Raw genomic sequence first — 18,886 nt, forward strand, 5'->3', positions numbered from 1 at the left:
GAGGAGATGAGATGAGAAGAGAAGAAAGGTTGGGTTTAGGCTGGCGTTGATAGGTCGTTTAGATGCTCGATCGCTCTGAGCGGGCAGCTACAAGTTAAGGGAGAGTGGCTGATAGCTGTAGATATACACCTCTTGCTGGGTCTCTGGCAGCGGCAGCGGCAGCGGTGCTGATACGAAAGCCCATTCACTCAATGGTCTGGGGCAGGCAGATCGCCACTCATCCAGGAGTACAATCACATATATATGTACGTCGCTTTGTTCCCGCCTACATATTTGGATAGGGTTGCCTCATATGGGCCAAACTGCATCATTTCTCTCATTGAAAACGAAGCAGGTCATGATCCTCATGGTATTGGTAACGCTATACACTGTGGCTGACCAACCTCTACTGGCCCACCTCGATATCAGTATATGAACAAGAAGGGTAAGAGAGAATCTGGGCAAGAGTTCGCCATGCTCCGGCCGAACTGGCCCTCCATGCAGCACCACAAACACCATCCGCCCTATGCCTTAAACAGGCCAATGCAGTGCAATGCCGAATTGGAAAGCGCAGATAAAAACTCCTTTCACCAAGCCAATTATAGACACCATTCTGGGAGACTCCCTTTCAGCCAATGGCAGCACAGTTATGCACGGCACAGGAGCCCACTTCGTAGGGCTGGCTTGCAGCGTGGCTGCTGTATATTGCTGCAGTTTGCGGCTCCCTTCGGCTGTCCTTCGCACACATTTGCCAGAGCTGTGACATGTGTCGGCAATGAACAAAAGTTGTAGCGCTGCTTCGTCAGGATAAGCTGGTCTTCTTCAATATGTCTACCATCCCGTTCCTGTCCTCATACTTGCAGCGCCTGGGCCATATGTACCGGAAAAGAGTTGTTGTCGAATGGATGACTGAGGTTCCGGATGATCCGTGCCAGGTCCCCGTCCAGCAGCCATCCATGCCAGGCTCTGCCTCAGTTCGTTGACTGCCTCCGCCAACCTGCCTCCCGCCAGCTCGTTATGCCGTCTCAGCTTGTCATCCCAACCACCATATTGTAATTGAATACCACCACCTCTCTTCGATGCCTCGCGAATGACGCAACCCCAGGCCCGTGCTATCTCTTCATATGCATTCTCCTTGACCAGGTTGTGAGATGCAGAATCCCATTGAGGCAACTCATGAATGATGCTCATCACTCCGTCGAGATAGGTCAAACTGGTTGAGGATTGCGGTTCGACCGGAGGCAAGAACTGCGGTGTGAAATCGCTAAGAGCGTCAAGGAGGGTGTTAAGGTGTTGTCGTACCCGGTTGTAACTATAGTCCGAACCAGGATTATCACCTATAGGAAAGGCTGCGTTCATTGTGTGTTGATACTCTCGGAGAACCTGGAGAGTGGAGCTGACGCTGGGTCGTGGAGCGAGGTGTCTGATTTCTTCTTGTATGGCTGAACCGTGTTTGTCACATAAAGCTTGGATAACAGATCGAAGGGATTTGGCATCAAGGGTTTCGAGTAAGCGGGGGATCAAAAGGGGTTTGCCAGTCAGATTTGGTCGGGCTCTTTTGATCGATCGAGGTGTGGTATTTGTAGGTAGCCGGGCGTTCGGCATGGCAGGTGAGGTAGACATGGGGTCACCTTCGGGGGATGGTGATAGAGAGGCTTTTCTCTTGCGTGAGGAAGAGGGAGTAGCCACTGAAAAAAAGTCAGCTTGAGCAGTTTGTCTGATATGATGCCACAGGCAATAGACGAGATTCCAGAGCAGGCCAGCGGGCTGCACTTTGAACACTCACTTGTTCTGTTGGGTGAGAAACGACTGTCCTGGAAACGATGAGGAGGGACAGGTGGTGCGGCAGCAAGCAAACTGTTCATGATGGCAAGGTAGATCGAATTCAAGATGCCAGTATGGGAGGTGTGAGGATGGAATTATTAGGCTTAGGTGAAGAAAGGTTGAAGAGAGCGTGCCTCCAGCAACCGACCAAACACGGTGAATGTAGGTGTCGTGGTATGTTATTGCAAGAGTTGTGCAGTTGTGCAGTTGTTGGGTAGAGTATGGAATAGAAGTGGGTGTGATGGGTGGAAGTGGGGAGGTGCTTCTATGGAGAGTGCTTGCGGCGAATGAGCGGGCGAAGTCACTCCTACTGCTACATACTGTACTAAGTTAGTACTAACTAACTAACTAGATGCCTTTGTTGCTCGTGTTCCCTCGATCCCTTCGACCCACCATCCCAGCGCCACATGTATCAAATAAACAATTCCCGAAACATGTTTACAGGCTAACAAGCAATTTATGAACAAACCTTTGGACCAAACTCGAAACAGGAGCATTGTTAGCATCAAACTGCAGACCGTATGCCCATTCCGTGTCTACAGGAAGCGTAATCCAATTATTTCAATGTCCATGATTAATAGCGGGCTATTACTCCGTATGACTGGATTACATGCAGCATGCTTATCGCCTGCATAACGAACAAGCATGATATTCATGGTATCATCATAGACACCCCATGCATATGCCAGGCTAGAGTAGCGCTCCAGACACCGATGCTATGGCATCCTGACCCGGATGCAGTGATTCTACAGATAGAGAGACTGGGCAGCGACGATATCCCTCCTGACCTTAGTCAAGGATTCCTCGAACTTCTTCTCCAGCTCTTCACTCCCCATGACTTTGGCAGCCTGAGCCATTTGCCGCAATGCCTCTTCTAATCGGCGGAAGACGCGAATCAAACTCCCTTCGTACACATCCGTCATTTTGCTGACATGATTGCTTAGCACTTCAATGACCCTGGTAGGTGTTGAGGGACTTACCATATCTCTGCGAATGACTTGCCCTTGGCCCAGTCGAAGATGACGTTCATCAGTTGCGGTTTGAAGCTCTGAACGTACTCATCCTCGTTCAGGGGCAATTTCGATTCTTGTGATACCTTGGCGATGATTCGTGCTTGCCGCTGAATTTCTCGTAGAGGCTTTGCCAACTCCTCTCGCAGATGGCCATCATCGTTGGCTTTTTCTTCGAAAACGAAGCAGCTCAACACAGACGCGCATTGCTCTGGTGTCAGCTCGTTGAAGAAGCCATTAAAGAGTAGCTCACTGAGCATCAACTCGTCTCCAGTACTGATCTCACAGGCCACTCGTGCCTTCAGCTGAACGACTTCGTCTTCGTTGATGAACTGCAATCTCCGAAGAACCCGCTTTCTGCATTTCAATTCATCAAGCTGTAGAATCGACAATGCTTGCTGGATCTGTTTCTTCAGCGCTTTGATCTTGTCCGTTTTGATCATCTTCTCCGCGTACTGGTTGTACAGTGGCTCCAATCTAGGTGAGTTGTGCAGCGGGTTGGAAATGAGTCGAGACTCGAGAACTTGAATCTTCTTGAGGAGTCGAGTAAAAGAATCATCTGTGATTTTCAAATCATCGATGGGATCTAGAACAGGAACACCATCGGGAAATCGTTTCTGTACCTCACTCAGGGCCTTTCTGACTGTGTCCCTGCCAGCTCTCGTTGTCAGATCTCCTGGCATGAATATACGAATGCTCGACATCTTCTGGATCGTGCTAAGCAATACCGGCAAAACCTCGACTTTTGTTCTCTCCCCAGGCTTAGCAGGACGGATGCCTGGCGGGAGAGCCTCAATATTCTTGAGACCATTTGCAGGTTCATCGGAACATACCAAAGCCACCTGGACTATCCATGAATCCTGGGGAGTGAGCTGCTTTGTTGACCCTCGATCCTGCCCTCGCTCCTGGAAATTGCATACTGCTGCCCAGCCAAACCAGAAATCGCCATATTGTACATCAACTAGTCGTCCCGGTTGTAGGTATGGTAATGAGTAATTTGGATGCTGCATGACATCCCGCATATCCTGCGTGTATATGTTGAGCTGCTTACGCAAATCATAATAATCTCGAATGACGCTTTCATCCTCGATCTCCATATTTTGCCTTTCGACTTCTAACTCGTGCAGCTCTTTCTCCAGACCGGATACGCTTGCCGTGTTCTGAAACTGGTGAAAGCATCGCTCGAGCATAAACTCTGGGGAGATACCCTCCACTCGGAGCAGATTCAGAACCATGTTATATCCCAGATAGAAAGCAGAGTTGAGCTTATCTTGTTCACCTCGAACGATCTCCTTTGCAACCCCAGGCTCCATCTGCTCGTTAATCATCATGATGACAATTCCGCGATCATCAAGTCCTCTTCTCCCTGCGCGACCGGACATTTGAATGAATTCTGACGATGAAAGCCATCGTTGACTGACGCCATCAAATTTGCGCACATTGGTGAATACAACAGTCTTAGCAGGCATGTTAAGACCAATCGAGAATGTCTCAGTTGCGAACAATACTTTGATCAGGCCTTCCTGGAACAGTATCTCGATCGCCTCTTTCAAGATGGGGAGAAGTCCAGAGTGGTGTATTCCGATACCTCGCCTCAGCAACGGCAGGATATGTTCGATCTGTGGGAGCTTTTTGTCCTCCTCAGAGAGCATCTCCAAAGCGCTTTTGAAGACCTTTGATACCATTGCTTTCTCAGAATCGTCGTTGAACGTCATCGAGCTCATCTGCAAGGCCAGATTTTCGCACTCCCGTTTGCTGAAGCTGAAAACAATCACAGGGTTATAATTCTTCATCATGATCATTCTCACAATCTTGTAGATGTCAGACGGCCCTTTCTGGCCACCTTTGTTCATTCTCTTATCCCTCCCTTTGCCTTTTCGTTTGGCCATTGCATCAGCAGGATCATCTCCTTCCTTGTCCGCAATAGAGCTCATTGCTTTCTGGAAATTATCTTCTCTGAAGGTACCCTTCTCATCTACTATCAGGTGTATGCCATCAGCTCCTGCGGGGAAGAAGTAATGTTGTAGGGGAGTCGGTCGGAAGTCAGTATAGACAACGTGGCATGGCTGACCATGTGTCTTCGTAATCCATTCCGCAAATTGCATGGCGTTCGGTATAGTGGCAGACAGAAAGACGTACCGCACTTTGTCGGGTAGCAGAATGATCGTCTCTTCCCATACGACTCCTCTGGTTTTGTCCCTCAAGTAATGAATTTCGTCAAACACGACCCATCCCACCTCACGCATGATCTCCGATCCTCGGTATAACATGGATCGTAGAATTTCAGTCGTCATCACTAGACAAGTAGCTGTAGGATTGATCGTCACATCTCCGGTCATTAAGCCAACATCTGAGAACTCTGCCATGAATTCTCGGTACTTCTGATTGCTCAATGCCTTGATCGGACTTGTGTAAATGACCCTCTGATTGTTCTTCAAGCATTGTGCAATTGCATACTCTGCCACCACTGTTTTACCTGCGCTCGTGTGCGCTGAAACCAACACGCTTTCGCCTCTTTCTATAGACGCTATTGACACCTGCTGGAAGGGATCGAGTGTAAAAGGCCATGTTCTTGCCGGGGTCTCAGGTGGCTTGTGTTCGGAAATTGGTACGTAGGGATAATCTGGAGGCAGGGCGACTTGATGTCGGACTTGATGGGACAATACCACTGCTCCAGAGTCTTTGGTGCCTTGCAGACCTGCAGAAGCGGCAACCTCGCGTGACTGCTCCGTCTCAAAGGTATCGGTGACCACGGGCTCAGGTTCGGCGTCCAAACGCTGCCGCTTCGCATTCGATTCCTGGCCATTTGTCTCGCCGTTCTCGCTTCTTGAGGTCGGAGTATTTCGTGATTCATCACCCTTCCCTTGAACGTCACCATTTGGCTGTTCTTTTACCTCACCGTTTGCCTGCCTCTTCTTGCTCTTATCCTTTTTTGACCTCTTCGGAAAATCTGCCGCCGCCTTTGCAGAATGCGGTTGGTCATCAAAGACGTCAAAAAGTTCATCCATAGCGGACGAAATGTTTGATTTTGAGACGTTCAGGCCATTTAGGTGGATATCTTGTTGTGGATTCCTTTGGTCGGTGAAATAAATGTCCTGGAGATCAACTCAGCATCTGCAGAAGATGCTGCGGTACATTCCGCCTACGTAATTTAGTACAAACTTGCGGCTTCCGGGGAACGTAGCTAGCTTGAGTTGCAAGAGCCATCAACGACCTCATTGTTTCGCAGTGTCCATTGAATCCCACCATAACCTACGGCATCTACCTGGCACTTTACAAGGCATGTTTACAGGATTCTTTCTTGTGCTGACTACTGACTGCTCAGATGCTTGCCCAAACCGCAAACCGTGCCAAATTGGCCCCGTCTCAAATCATTCGTCGCGGCTTCTCCTCCACCCAAGTCCAGCGATCCAGCCCATTCCATTATCCCGAAGGTCCACGGACGAATATCCCATTCAATCCCCACACCAGATTCTTCGCTGTTCGATATTGGGGTTTCATGGGTAGTCTCCTCCCTCAAGAGGTTGTATCATGAAATACTGACAGTAAAGCATGAAGCTACCGGATTTGGAATTCCCTTCGCGTTGGCTGGTAAGACGAATATGGCTACCGATGAAAGGGCAGCACTGACCGAAGCATACAGTCTGGCAAACATACAAAAATTGATACCGAGAAAGGGTGGAGGTTGCGAGTGGCGAAGCTACGAGGATAGGCATAAAGAGCGAATTGTACATATGGCGGGATAACTCAGGATGTGCCTGAATTGAAATTTATTATGTTTTTTTCAAGTTTTGTAATCATTTCGTGACCTAGCTGCCTCTCTTGCTGGTGGATGCTGTTAAGACTCCCGTTTCCTTGACATGCTAGCAGATCTCGACTAACATGTCAGTTCAGCTTTCGTGCCTTCCTCGGTCCTCTTAGGTGTGTGCATGAGCTAAATTGACTTTAATACAAAACCTATATTTCTGTTACATACATATTTCGTGACACCAGTCTCTGGGGACCATAGCTGGGGCCTGGTGAACTCGGCCAAGATTGGCGTACATCTGGTTCAAGGCCATAATCTTCGGGGCATTGCAAAAAAATATAAGCTGAGCTCCCAGGGACATCTCCTGCCGATTCAGCTTAAATTCCTGTATTGGTCATATGGTCAGACGCTGCTCGCTTAGTTAGGTTGTTCCATCTCCACCCGCTGAATGTTTACTTCGTTTGATGCAAGTTCTTTTGGGCCGTTGTTCGATGTCGAGTAATCAGCCGGCGCTCGTCTTCTTTTCTTCCTAACGAGGACGCGCCACCCTAAAAGCGCGCAGGCTGCAAGTGCCCCAACGACACCTACACCGATTCCAATCTTCGCTCCTGTTGAGAGCCCATTGTTGCTGCTTGACTCATCAGGTTTGATGCTGGCAGGGGTGGTAGAAGCCGCAGCTCCGCTAGCACTAGCGGGAGTCGCGGCGATTGTGACGGTGGAGAGGGAGGCCATTGAGATTGTGGGGCCGGTGTTAGAGCTCGTTGTATCGACTGTGACCTGGCCGTTAACGATATTGACGAACAGACCCTGGCCCGCGTCGCAGCAGGCTTTGGCAACATTCTCGTCTGGAGCTATTTCGCAATAGCTGCCGTCTTTGCATTGCTCTAGTTCCTTGTCGCCCCAGTTATCTTCGTTGGCTTTTTGGTTATCCCTTGTTAGTTATGCCTCTCAATAACATCTTAGTGGGAAAGAGAGCAGAGGAAAATGCAGAGGATGGGTCCACACAGTATGCGTTGGGTTGCTTCCGGAAATCCGTAAAACTCACTTGTAGAGTTCGTAAACAGTTCCACACAAGCAGGATCCCTCCACGTTGGATCGGTGCAGCTCTCCCTCCAAAAATGAACATACGGGCCCACATTCTTGTTGTAGCACAGACCTGAGCCGTCCTCGAAGCAGTTGTCCGGACTACCTCTTAGTGGCCCGATTGCGCAGCACATACTGGCGGAGGTCCCGTTCTTGCAGGGCGCATAGATAGCGTCATCCTCGTACCCGTTGAAGCCATTGATGTTTGTGCCGTTGGGAGTGAAGCAACCAGCAGAGCAGTGGGCTGGGAGTAGGGAGAGGAAGGGTGAAAGAAGCAGGATAATGTTGCAATACGGTTTTGAGGGGCTGGCAAAACGCTTGAAGGACATTACAGCCGCTACCCTCAAAGCGATCTTTCGATACTGAGAAGCATTGGTAGCGATCTGTTGGCTCAACTCAATTACACTGCACGGGAGATTTCGAGGAAGTATCACAGAGCAGAACAGAACGTATCGGATGACGTTTCTGCAGGAAACAGAGTAATGAGAAAAGGGAAAGGAGTTCAGTTAGTACTCACTAGTTAGTAACTAGGTTATATGGGTGAGTACTACGTAAATCACACCCATCTCAAATTGCTCCATCACACATACATTTTACTAACTTACCAGTGGCCCATAGGATCAAGCTCTGAACCCCGTTCCGTTGGGTTGGGTTAGTAGGTTGGGTTAGATTGGATATCTTGGTTTATTTTACTACGGACTACTAGTACTAGTACTAGTGGGGAGTAGTAAGTAGCCCTCTAAGGTGCCAAGAAAACGTTGTTATTCCCGAAAAAGAAAGATTATCAAGTGAGTTCCAGTGATATTGAACCTCAAATAGGCTTAACGCAAAGATTGCGCTCGAGTAGCTGGTTCTCCTTCGAACAGAGCACCAACTACAAGGGATAGAGATGCACTCATTGGCTATCGGAATCACTGTACTCTCCACCAGGAACCCTATATACTATACCCGGATAGGAAATTTATAATACCTCAAAATCGCGCTAGAGCGTATATTTCGGCTCCTCCAGGCGTTATGATCATTGATATTTACAAGAACCCAAAGAGATTTGAAAACCAAGGGGCTGGGCTTTGGAAGAATAAACCCAACCCCGCTCCGGGCCGGCTTGGTTGGTGCTCAGACTCAACCTATTCCTCAGTCTAGAGAAAAGTATCATGTCTCAAATCTATGATATTTCATGCTAGGTAATGTCTGCTGTAATTAGTGAAGAGCTACTCTATCCTTCTAAATCGTTTTCCGGGTAACATATCTCTCTAAGTCCCGACCAGTTACGCCGTCCAGATATTACCCAGCCACCTTCCGACCTAATCTCCCAGCCATCGTTTTCGCATACGAATAGCCAATCAACGTCTTACCAACGTCATTGCCCAAACTTCCGCCCAATCTCATCCTCACTAAATCGTCTCGTCTTTCTCCTCAGCATCCCTTCCCTCTCCTCCTGACCCATGCTCTTTTGCTCGTCACTAATCGGTACCAAACACCTCGCAAGATGTTCATAGTCCTTGCGCATCAGCCGGTACGTGATCTCCAGGTAGTCAATGTTGCGAAAGACGAGGGCACGGCCGCGGACGTAGGCGTCTTGGCTCTTGATGAAGGAGAGGGGTTGGTCGCGCCAGTGACGGAGGGGATTTATATGGTGGGCGGTGTGGTATCCGTCATTGAAGCAGAAGCGGTTGGACTGGATGAATTAATGTTAGGCTTCGGGGAGTGTTAAAAAAGAAGGGAGAAGGCGATTTTTGATGCAAAGGAGGGGAAAGGTAGCGTGTAAGGAAGGGAATCGGTGAAGCTTACGGGGACATCTATGATCGTGATGCTGGATCGATAATCACTGTCAGGTTCCACCTCGTCCACGAAAGCGTGCTGGCCGAAATTTCCAATCATGAGACCCAGACGTATTAGGCTGAACGGGACTAGGAGCACGAAAGCGCTAGCTTTGGGACTGTACTGTGTGGCCAGGAGCATGAACATATAGCTTGAGAATTCCCAAAACGCGGCGCGAAGCGCGTGGCTATATTTCCCAGTACGGATGAAGTATAGTGGCAAATCGAGCCAAATGAAAAACATAAATCGGCCCACGTAGTATAGCAGGGAACTGATCTCGTCACGTTGCAATCGTAAGGTTGTAGACAAGTCACCGGGTCCATTTCCTTCGACGTGGTGATGCTTAACGTGGTGATAATAGTAGCTGTTCCATGTATGGCCCATGAGCGGATCCAACACGTAGGGAAACAACGTGTCCAACATCCACCAGCTTTTCGACAGGATGCCATTGTTGTGGATGTGATTGTGCCTCATGAGGGTGTATGTGCCAAAATAATAGGCCGACATGACAGCATGGCTTACACCATGTAGCCAAGTGAAGCGATAGAAGAACAGGTAAAGTGCTGATGGCAGCGATGTGGTGAAGTAAAGGGCCAAATGAGTAATAAAGACAACATCTGTAGGCCGTCGAGCAACGTGCGATGCCCACTGAATATAGCTATTGAGCAGGGTCCGTAGAATTGCTGGACGAACAGGCAAATCTTTCAGGTCCCAGGTACAAAATACGGTCGGTTCGAAATCTTGACTGTTTTCATCATTCATGCCTTTGAGCTTCTCCAGAAGCTCTTCCTCAGCACCTCTATGGTCGGCATGCTTCCTTTGATTGTGCTTCTTAGACGATGGGTCGGAACTGGCGGCATTGTGGAGTAGGTACTCCAAGACCAGCTGGTCAGCCTGGGTGAGATTTGGATCAATTGAGATTGGGTCAGCAGTTATGCCGTCCTTTGACTTGGGCTCTTGGGATCGAAAGTGTCTTGACGAAGGAACCGAGGATTCATCTTTAGAGATACTATTCTGAGTAATTAAAGTAGAACATAGAGAAGCGCGGCCAGCCATGACAAGAGTTGAAGAAGTTGAAAAGGAATGCCAGAGCGTCAAATACTACATAGAGAGAGGGTGGCGGACTGCTGACTACTATTGCAGTGGGCAAACGAGATACTACATGTACATGGGGTGGAAAGGGGCGATGTGTGGCCTTGGTGCCTGCGGAGCTACTACGTAAGTAGCCTAGTGGTGCGGATGCTTGCAGCAAAAGCAAAATTACTAGACTAAGTCGCGGGGACACTACTCCAAATAAGGAAGGGCATCCATCCAGGGACACAGGGGCTATGTACGTAGTATACTCAGGACTTTTGCTGTACTCTTCTGTACAAAACCACCAATAGATGCGTCTGAGCTGATACTGTTCCGCAGCGGCAGGGAATCTGGCGCTGTGATTCGAGCTCTGGCAACTTTTCGCCCCACCAGAAATGGCTGCTACTAGCTATGGATACTTCTACCTGGTACTGTAATAGTCCTAGGGCCTCCGGGCCGGGCTTCGGCAACCCGGCTCCTGGTTGTGGTGGAGACGGTTTTATTGGAGCATTTTCCTGGCTATGCTGATCGGGTCGTTCGTTCATTGGATCTCCCGAACTTCATTTCTGTGTACGAAGAAATCTTTGCATGGGCGATGGGCTCGCAAAAATCTGTGGGCGACGTTAATGTTATGAAAGTGTTAAAATACAGGGTGGAGATCCTCCAGGGCATGGCTGCGTTCAAGGGGGATCATTGATCTCGTCTCCCCATCGATTTCATAACAAGCATTCGAAGTAAGTGCTTATCCACAAGGATAATTGGGGAATGCAATGCAAGTGAAGGGTCAGTTTGATCCCCAAATGTGGCTGTAAAGCCGACTGCCAGCAAAGCCCAGGCTACCTGCAGAGAAAGGACGCGTCAAAGACTCCCCCAAAAAGAAGGCGCTGGATCTTCCTTAGATAAGACATGTTTGATTGGATATAAAGACCATGGTGGTGACACTTGATGTCGAACGTGGATTCGATCTGGTCTGGCAGTGAGACACGATTGGCCCCTTTCGAAAGTCTTCCAATGCCTAAGGCACCTTCAAGCCACCTCTGAAAAATATGAAAGCGGTACCAGTCTGCAGACAGGACAAATCTCATCTTATTAACGCGGCGTCTTATCTCCGAAACAAGTACTGACACATGACCGTGTTAAGTATCAGCCCGTCTGGATATCTATAGCCATGGTTCGACTACCACCTGCCACTTCCTACTCGACTTCTTTTTTAGTCACTCAGATGCTATTGTCTCTATGGCTATCCACAAAATATCTATGTCCCATAACAACATCATCATGTCCAAGGCATCCGAGGATGTGAATACTTATGCCATGTCAGCCTCTACCCGTATTGGAGAGATCCTGACTCAAGATACGCTGCAAAGGCTATACAGGCTTTTCGGTCCACTGTTTGATTAGGCTCATAGTTACGGCTTTGCTATCCTCTGTGGTCAATTAACAGGGGCTACAGCCCAATCTGATGAGTTACTTGGAATGCCTCAGCTCCTGGACGCCGCACCGTACATCGAGGAGAGCATCGGGAACTTGACTGGCGTCTTCTCATTGGTCAGTTACAGCGCTCGTGGTATGCTCATCCGGGCGGGGAGGACGAACGAAGAGTGTCTTGGAAACCTTAGCTGGGTCCTGGATAATTTGAATCCACTCAGCGCTGCCGAATATAATGGAGCTGCAAGTGGTCTGACTCTGCTGCCCACTGCCGGGGCGTTGATCGGCGCTCCTGCCAAGGAGCTGTGGATTGTCTACAAGCTAATGCCTGTTGCCGGCGTCCTCACGATGTGCCTATCGCTAGGTGGCACGATCATGCCATCTCAGGCTGGGCAGTATGATCCAAAAGGGGCATTTGATTTTGGTGGGATTCTAGTTTCTGACAGGAAAGCGAGAAAAGAGTATGCGAAATTGGATGAAGAGACAAAGCATAATGGACAGGCACAACTGTTCGCTGAAAAAGTCAGGGAGCGCGCTGACGACCAGAGAGGTGCAAATTATGGCAAGATTTGGCTCGCTGTTGTGATGCTGCTCGCCTTCAATGTCCAGATCGTGGTGATTCTGTGGTATGCTGAACGAGGAGCAGTCATTCCATGGTGGTGCAGTGTAAGCCATGATTCTCAGTAATCACACTGTTGGGTCGGAATTGCTAACAAGTGCCTTCAGTTCTATGGATGGATGCTTATCTGGTACTTCCTCCTCACGGTTTCTTGTTTGATCGACAACACCGCCTCAAACCCGTTCTATCAGACCTGGACCATACGTGTCTCTAGAGCACCTGAGATCATGGAGATCAGCGACAGATGTCCATTGCTAGTCACCGATTCAATCGAAGACGACGGCGCCATCATCCAAAACCTTCGTAAAGGTTATAACGTGGACAGTCGCGTCGTCATCCCCCATTCCCGCTCCTACGCCAAATCCAGAGTGTGCTTCTACGTCGTCGTGCCTCAAACAGGAACCAGCCGCTGGCGAGCCGCCCTTCGCATCTTCAGCCGCGGCTCCAACATCGCCAGCTTCGCTTTCGGCACCACTCTCTTTGCGAGTTCTCAACTCCTGTCCGTGAGCTTGGCCCTTATCACCATCATCTGTACCATGGTGCCTGCCGTCCTGGGCCGCGTGTTGTCCATGTGGATCGCGCTCGAGATGAACAAGCACAACAAGGCGATCCTGCATGCCGTCGTCCCCACGCACCTCGAAGCTTCAAAATATCTCAACGCCATCCTGAAGCAGAAGGGCTTGGTCTTCGAGACGCAGGGCCACATCGTGGTTGACGGTCGTGTCATTTGTCGCTATAACCAGTGGTTTTCCTGGAGCAGGTATGTGGGGTTGCTTGCTCCCCCTTTCAATATCATCAAGAAAGCTACGTCTGGATATATGACGGCAGTCACCGCCATGCCAGCTGATGGTGAGCCGCTGAGCGGGCCACCAGGCTCATCTATGAAGAAAAGCGCCACCGTACGCACGACTTCTGCTGAAACATTGATAAATGGCCAAACTGGATTGGAGCCCTCCGTTTAACACATTGCGCCTGGTGGTTGGAGTTAATTTACTGGTATGCATTAGCGACTGTCCCTTTGTTTTATGTGGACCTGGCTGTTGGATTCTCGGATGTCTGTACTTTTATTCAGAGATAGTTAATCTGGTCTTTTGGAGGTGCTATACGGAGATACACTTAAGTCAGAAATTGGTGATGGTCATCGGTAAGAAGGAGCATAATCAAATGTGCGCTGGCTATGGTTTTAGTAAGATACTCCAATGTCTTCATGCCAAATACAGATGCATATTATCCGCTGAAGCGCAAGAGCCAATGCGCCGGAATTCGCTATCATCAGAGAAAATATGCAATGAAGTACATCCGTGGTTCCCTTCTTCTCATTGCTATACTGTTGGTGTTTCGAGGCTGGAACAGGTTCAATACGCGAGCTCCATTGTCCAAGATCCAAATCCAGCCATTAGGTAGGAGTTCCCATTTTGGTTTAACTGGATTATTAACTGTAGTTTAACTAACTAGCCCATTTTCTGGGTTGTGTCTGGTGGATCGGCTACTGCCGGCAACTGGCTGACTAGTGCAGCCACATCATCTAGTTACCGACTGGAAATTTCTATTTGGCTTCCAGATGTTTCATATGTGCTTGGTATTTCTGGCAGCACTGCGCTCAACTGGTCTAGGAGTATCAACGACACTTGTGCATCGAACAATCTTTGACTGTTGTACGAGTGGCTCAAACAACAAGACGGTCAGGCACACTCCACATAAAGTTTGCATGGATTATCTTTCAGCATGCGCAACCTGAAAAACATATTTCTCGAGGAGATTTTGATTCCCGGAAATCTTCACTCGTCTGCTACTGCTTGGGACGCTACTGATGATTCTGTCATTTGCGCCTTTGGGCCCACAGATTTGTCTCCAACAATTAACTTGAAGCGCAAGAAGTATAACGCCTCTACTGCCAAGTCCGAGTTTGTGCCAATTGCATCGTGGGATGCGCCATGTCCCTTACCAGACTTGTCTAGCGACGAGATCATCTGTCTCCAGTACTTCTCAGATACTGCTATCTCATGTATCATTCTTGCTGGGGGCGATCTGGTGGTCGTCCGAGAGAACCCTCAGGATGGTGAGGAAAAGTTGGAGATAGTGGGCTCCGTCGACGCTGGAATTGCTGCGGCAGCGTGGGCTCCTGACGAAGAGCTCCTAGCGATAGTCACACGCGCGGATACCCTCATTCTGATGACCAGAGATTTTGAGCCTGTGACTGATGTGGCGCTGACGGCCGACGACCTGAAAACTTCAAAACATGTCTCAGTAGGCTGGGGCAAGAAAGAGACCCAGTTCCAGGGCAAGAGAGCCAAAGCCTTACGAGATCCGACAGTGCCAGAAATTGTGGACGAAGGCAAGTTGAGCGTATTCGATAATGGCAGAACATCTATCAGTTGGAGAGGTGATGGTGCTTTTCTGGCAGTGAACAGAGCGGTTCTGAATAGCAGACGAGTCATCAGGATTTTCACTCGCGAAGGGACCATAGATACCGCAAGTGAGCCGGTCGATGGCCTGGAATGTGCACTGAGCTGGCGACCGGTTGGAAATCTGCTTGCAGGAGTGCAGCGATTTGCAGATCGATTAGATGTCGTCTTCTTCGAACGAAATGGCCTACGTCATGGTGAGTTCTCGTTAAGATTATCCAAAGATGAGGCGGATACCTGGGCTTCCGAGGTATCTCTGTCGTGGAATGTTGACTCGACTGTGCTTGCTGTATCTTTTCGTGACCGTGTGCAGTTGTGGACGATGGGCAATTATCACTATTATCTGAAACAGGAGATTTTGTTCGCCAGTGAGGCGCTCACGTCACCAAGACCCGTTGCGTGGCATCTCGAGAAGCCGTTACGAATGTGTGTGGCTTCCAGAGGTAGGACTGCCTGGATCCAGAAAATCACAAGTCAGGTGTGTTAATTGTCACTCAGAGACAATACTTGACACGGAATATCTGTTTTGTGTTGTTAGAGGCTCAACTACAAGACCACACGACAATGGTATAGTTGCAGTTATAGATGGCAGTGAGTCTTATATAAATGATGTTCTTCCAGTACTCTTCTAATCAGGAACAGGATCTCTAAAACTAACACCACTGAAGCGAGCCATGGTTCCCCCACCAATGTCGTTTGCAGAGATTACAACAACCAGGAACATCATCGATTGTTCTATAAGTTTGACAGGCAGTCGCGTTGCCATCCTAACAACCTGGGGTATCGAGGTATACAAATGGGACCTCTCGCCGAAACCTGCTGCTGTGCTATGTAAGATAGCTAGTTGGTGTTCCGAGTCAGCAGCAGAGACCTGGTCCAATGCTCGCTTGAAAGAAATCCTGGTACAAAAAGAGGAAGTTGTCAGCCTGCTATCGTACTTTATAGATGGCGGGCCCACAATAACCAACTATGCTATTCAAGAGTCCAACGAATCTTTGGTAGATATTGGTAATGGGCTCGATCCACATCACAGCAATAAGGATAGTCTCGTCAACAGGATTTTCACAGATGCCAACCACGACTTCATGTGGGCTCAGACCGCAACTGGTCTAGATTGCTTGAACCAGTGGGACCTCTCTTCGTCTGCTGTACACCCCCTTACAGAGATAGTGGTCCTCGAAGGGCGTGGCGAACATCCAAATGCACTCGATGATTATTCTCTGAGGGATAATAACGGAACTTACAGACATACTCACACATTTTCTCTCTCCAGAAAAGGGGAGCTCTTTGCAAATGACAAGCTTCTTACACGGGGCTGCACTTCTTTTGTGTCTACAAATGCACATCTAATCTTCACAACTTCTCTGCATCTACTAAAGTTTGTTCATTTAGATTCATCTGATGGTGCGTTCATATATCATCCCTATCCACAAATGCTGATAGAAGTCCAGAGTATGAAGTGCCTGGCGACACTCCAGAAGCTGACGAACGATGTCGGAGCATCGAACGTGGTGCCAGATTGGTCACTGCCATCCCTTCAATCTATGCTGTGGTCTTGCAGATGCCGCGAGGAAATCTGGAGACAGTCTATCCTCGAGCACTTGTTCTAGCAGGGATCCGACAGCACCTCGATGACAAGGACTTCAAATCCGCTTTTCTTGCTTGTCAAAACCATCAAGTCGATATGAACATCATCTACGATTATCGTCCCGAACTCTTCATGAGCAGCATCTCTTTATTCATTCAGCAGGTTAGGAAAGTCAGCAGAATCGACCTGTTCCTGTCAAAATTGTCCGAAGATGACGTTTCGCTCACACTATACAAGGACACCTTGGCCAAGAGAGAAGCATCAGAGCAACGAGGAGACACCTCAACGCACCGGAAATATGGGGTAACGAATGGAGTAGGTAGAAATGAAATACAAGATGGCAAAGTCAATCGTATATGCGAGGCTTTCCTGTCTTGCCTCAGGCCTAAAATTTCCGGGCACCTCCAGAATATCATCACCGCACATGTTTGCAAGCGTCCTCCCGACCTTGTCACCGCCTTGGAGCTCGTCACATCTCTCAGGAAAAGTGAGCCGGACAAAGCAGAAGAAGCAGTTTCTCATCTCTGCTTTCTTAGCGACGTCAACCGCCTTTACGACACAGCCTTGGCTCTCTATGACCTTCCACTCACCCTGCTTGTAGCACAACAAGCTCAACGCGACCCAGGAGAATACATGCCCTTCCTCCAGTCTCTCAACGCCCTTCCTCCACTTCGCCGCAATTTCCGAATAGACGACCATCTCCGCAACCACGCCAAAGCTCTTACCTCCCTTCACGCTCTAGCCGCACACGAAGAAGTAGAAAGCTACACCATCAAGCACGCCCTCTATTCACAAGCCCTGAAACTCTACCGCTACGACTCTGATCACCTAACAACCATAACCCGCTTATACGCCTCCTATCTAACCTCGCAATCCAACCACCTCGCCTCAGCTATTGCCTCCGAATCCCTCTCTGATTACGCCCTCGCCTCAACCAGCTACACCAAGTGCTCTCCTCCCCGTTGGCGCGAAGCCCTCCACTGCCTCAGCATGACCCAACCGCCCCCTTCACCCCAACAAATCACAACGCTCGCCTCGGAACTTTCCACAGCCTTGACAGACCAACAACGCGACTACCGCTCCGCCTCCCAAATCCAGACCGACTACCTCCACGACATCCCCACCGCGGCGCGCCTCTTATGCCGAGGCTCGTACTTCGCTGAAGCGCTACGCCTCCTCTCCCTCCACAACCTCACCCCCCAAATCCCAGACGTCATCGACACGGCTCTGGCCGAGAAATCAGGCGAGATCACCGAGCTTATCGCAGACTGTCGCTCGCAGCTCGCCGCCCAGGTCCCGCGGATCAAGGAGCTACGAGTCAAGAAGGCAGAGGACCCGCTTGGGTTTTTCGGCGGCGATGCTGCCGCCGGGGAGGGAGCAGGCGAAGACGTGGCGGACAACATCTCGCTCGCCCCGACCGACGCAAGCACGATGGGCGGTCAATCCCTCTTCACGCGCTACACGGGCAACCAGACCACGAGGTTCGGCGGCACGGTCGCCGCCAGCAACGCGTCGAATGTCTCGAGGAAGACGTCGCGCACGAGGAGGCGGGAGGAGAGGAAACGCGCCAGGGGCAAGAAAGGCTCGGTTTACGAAGAGGAGTATCTGGTGGGCAGTGTGAGGCGGTTGATTGAGCGGGTCAACGGCGTGCATGCTGAGGTGGCACGGTTGGTGGAGGGGTTGGCGCGGAGGGGGTTGGTTATAGGCATGAGCGAGCGGGTCGAGGTTGTGGAGAATGGGATGAGGGGCATGGTGGAGGAGTGTGAGAGGGCTCGAGGCGAGGTTTGGGGGGTCAGGAATGGAAAGGGGGAAGGTGGCGAAGGAGTTGGTGGTGGTGAGCAGCGGGACGAGGAGGGAGGAGATGAGATCGGCGAGAGTAGGAGTAGCAGGCCAAGAGGCGCGGATGGCGTCTACTGGGATAGCCAGATGGAGATGCAAGCCGGCAAAGGCGCGCCCGAGGTCAAGATCTGGAAGGCACTTTTTTGATTGAGGGCATGCGAAAAAATAGTACACTGCATGGTGCGCTGAAGCTTCAATCAATCGCAGCGTCTCGGCTCCAACCAAGCATGTATCCATCCCATCCCATCCCTGGAAAGGGATGTCAGTGCCACCCACCTTCACCTGGCTGCTCCATGCATATTTCGCAGCGAAAATTTTAACCACGATGGAGTTCGGGACAGAACCCCCTTCCTTCCGCTTCTGGGCATAGACAGAGAGACAGACCGACCCAATCAGGCAATGCAGCTGAGGTACGTCACGGCCTTGAAAGCGAAAAGAAAGCTAGTGCATGCTAACGTTAAGCCGAGT

General features: G+C 49.8%; 6 protein-coding genes across 6 annotated transcripts; 2 read left to right on the forward strand and 4 right to left on the reverse strand.

The window, feature by feature from the left end:
- Nucleotides 1-810: 810 nt before the first annotated feature.
- EPUS_01365 (Tethering factor for nuclear proteasome sts1) lies at nt 811-1,844 on the reverse strand (the record flags this gene model as incomplete). The annotated part of the gene is made up of 2 exons (XM_007788308.1): nt 811-1,667; nt 1,766-1,844. 2 exons carry the CDS (start codon nt 1,842-1,844, stop codon nt 811-813), a joined length of 936 nt encoding a protein of 311 aa, XP_007786498.1.
- A 705-nt stretch (nt 1,845-2,549) lies between these two features.
- EPUS_01366 (uncharacterized protein) lies at nt 2,550-5,821 on the reverse strand (the record flags this gene model as incomplete). The annotated part of the gene is made up of 2 exons (XM_007788309.1): nt 2,550-2,730; nt 2,784-5,821. The coding sequence occupies 2 exons, from the start codon at nt 5,819-5,821 to the stop codon at nt 2,550-2,552; spliced, it is 3,219 nt and encodes a 1,072-aa protein (XP_007786499.1).
- Nucleotides 5,822-6,978: 1,157 nt separating this feature from the next.
- EPUS_01367 (uncharacterized protein) lies at nt 6,979-7,973 on the reverse strand (the record flags this gene model as incomplete). Its single annotated transcript, XM_007788310.1, has 2 exons — nt 6,979-7,478; nt 7,607-7,973. The coding sequence occupies 2 exons, from the start codon at nt 7,971-7,973 to the stop codon at nt 6,979-6,981; spliced, it is 867 nt and encodes a 288-aa protein (XP_007786500.1).
- A 1,031-nt stretch (nt 7,974-9,004) lies between these two features.
- On the reverse strand, nt 9,005-10,521 carry EPUS_01368 (uncharacterized protein; the record flags this gene model as incomplete). The annotated part of the gene is made up of 2 exons (XM_007788311.1): nt 9,005-9,322; nt 9,436-10,521. The coding sequence occupies 2 exons, from the start codon at nt 10,519-10,521 to the stop codon at nt 9,005-9,007; spliced, it is 1,404 nt and encodes a 467-aa protein (XP_007786501.1).
- Nucleotides 10,522-12,015: 1,494 nt separating this feature from the next.
- Nucleotides 12,016-13,548, forward strand: EPUS_01369 (uncharacterized protein; the record flags this gene model as incomplete). The annotated part of the gene is made up of 2 exons (XM_007788312.1): nt 12,016-12,633; nt 12,694-13,548. The coding sequence occupies 2 exons, from the start codon at nt 12,016-12,018 to the stop codon at nt 13,546-13,548; spliced, it is 1,473 nt and encodes a 490-aa protein (XP_007786502.1).
- Nucleotides 13,549-14,311: 763 nt separating this feature from the next.
- On the forward strand, nt 14,312-18,565 carry EPUS_01370 (uncharacterized protein; the record flags this gene model as incomplete). Its single annotated transcript, XM_007788313.1, has 3 exons — nt 14,312-15,469; nt 15,660-16,395; nt 16,443-18,565. 3 exons carry the CDS (start codon nt 14,312-14,314, stop codon nt 18,563-18,565), a joined length of 4,017 nt encoding a protein of 1,338 aa, XP_007786503.1.
- Nucleotides 18,566-18,886: the final 321 nt, after the last annotated feature.

This window comes from Endocarpon pusillum, assembly GCF_000464535.1.
Source record: "Endocarpon pusillum Z07020 unplaced genomic scaffold C716229, whole genome shotgun sequence".
NCBI lineage: Eukaryota > Fungi > Ascomycota > Eurotiomycetes > Verrucariales > Verrucariaceae > Endocarpon > Endocarpon pusillum.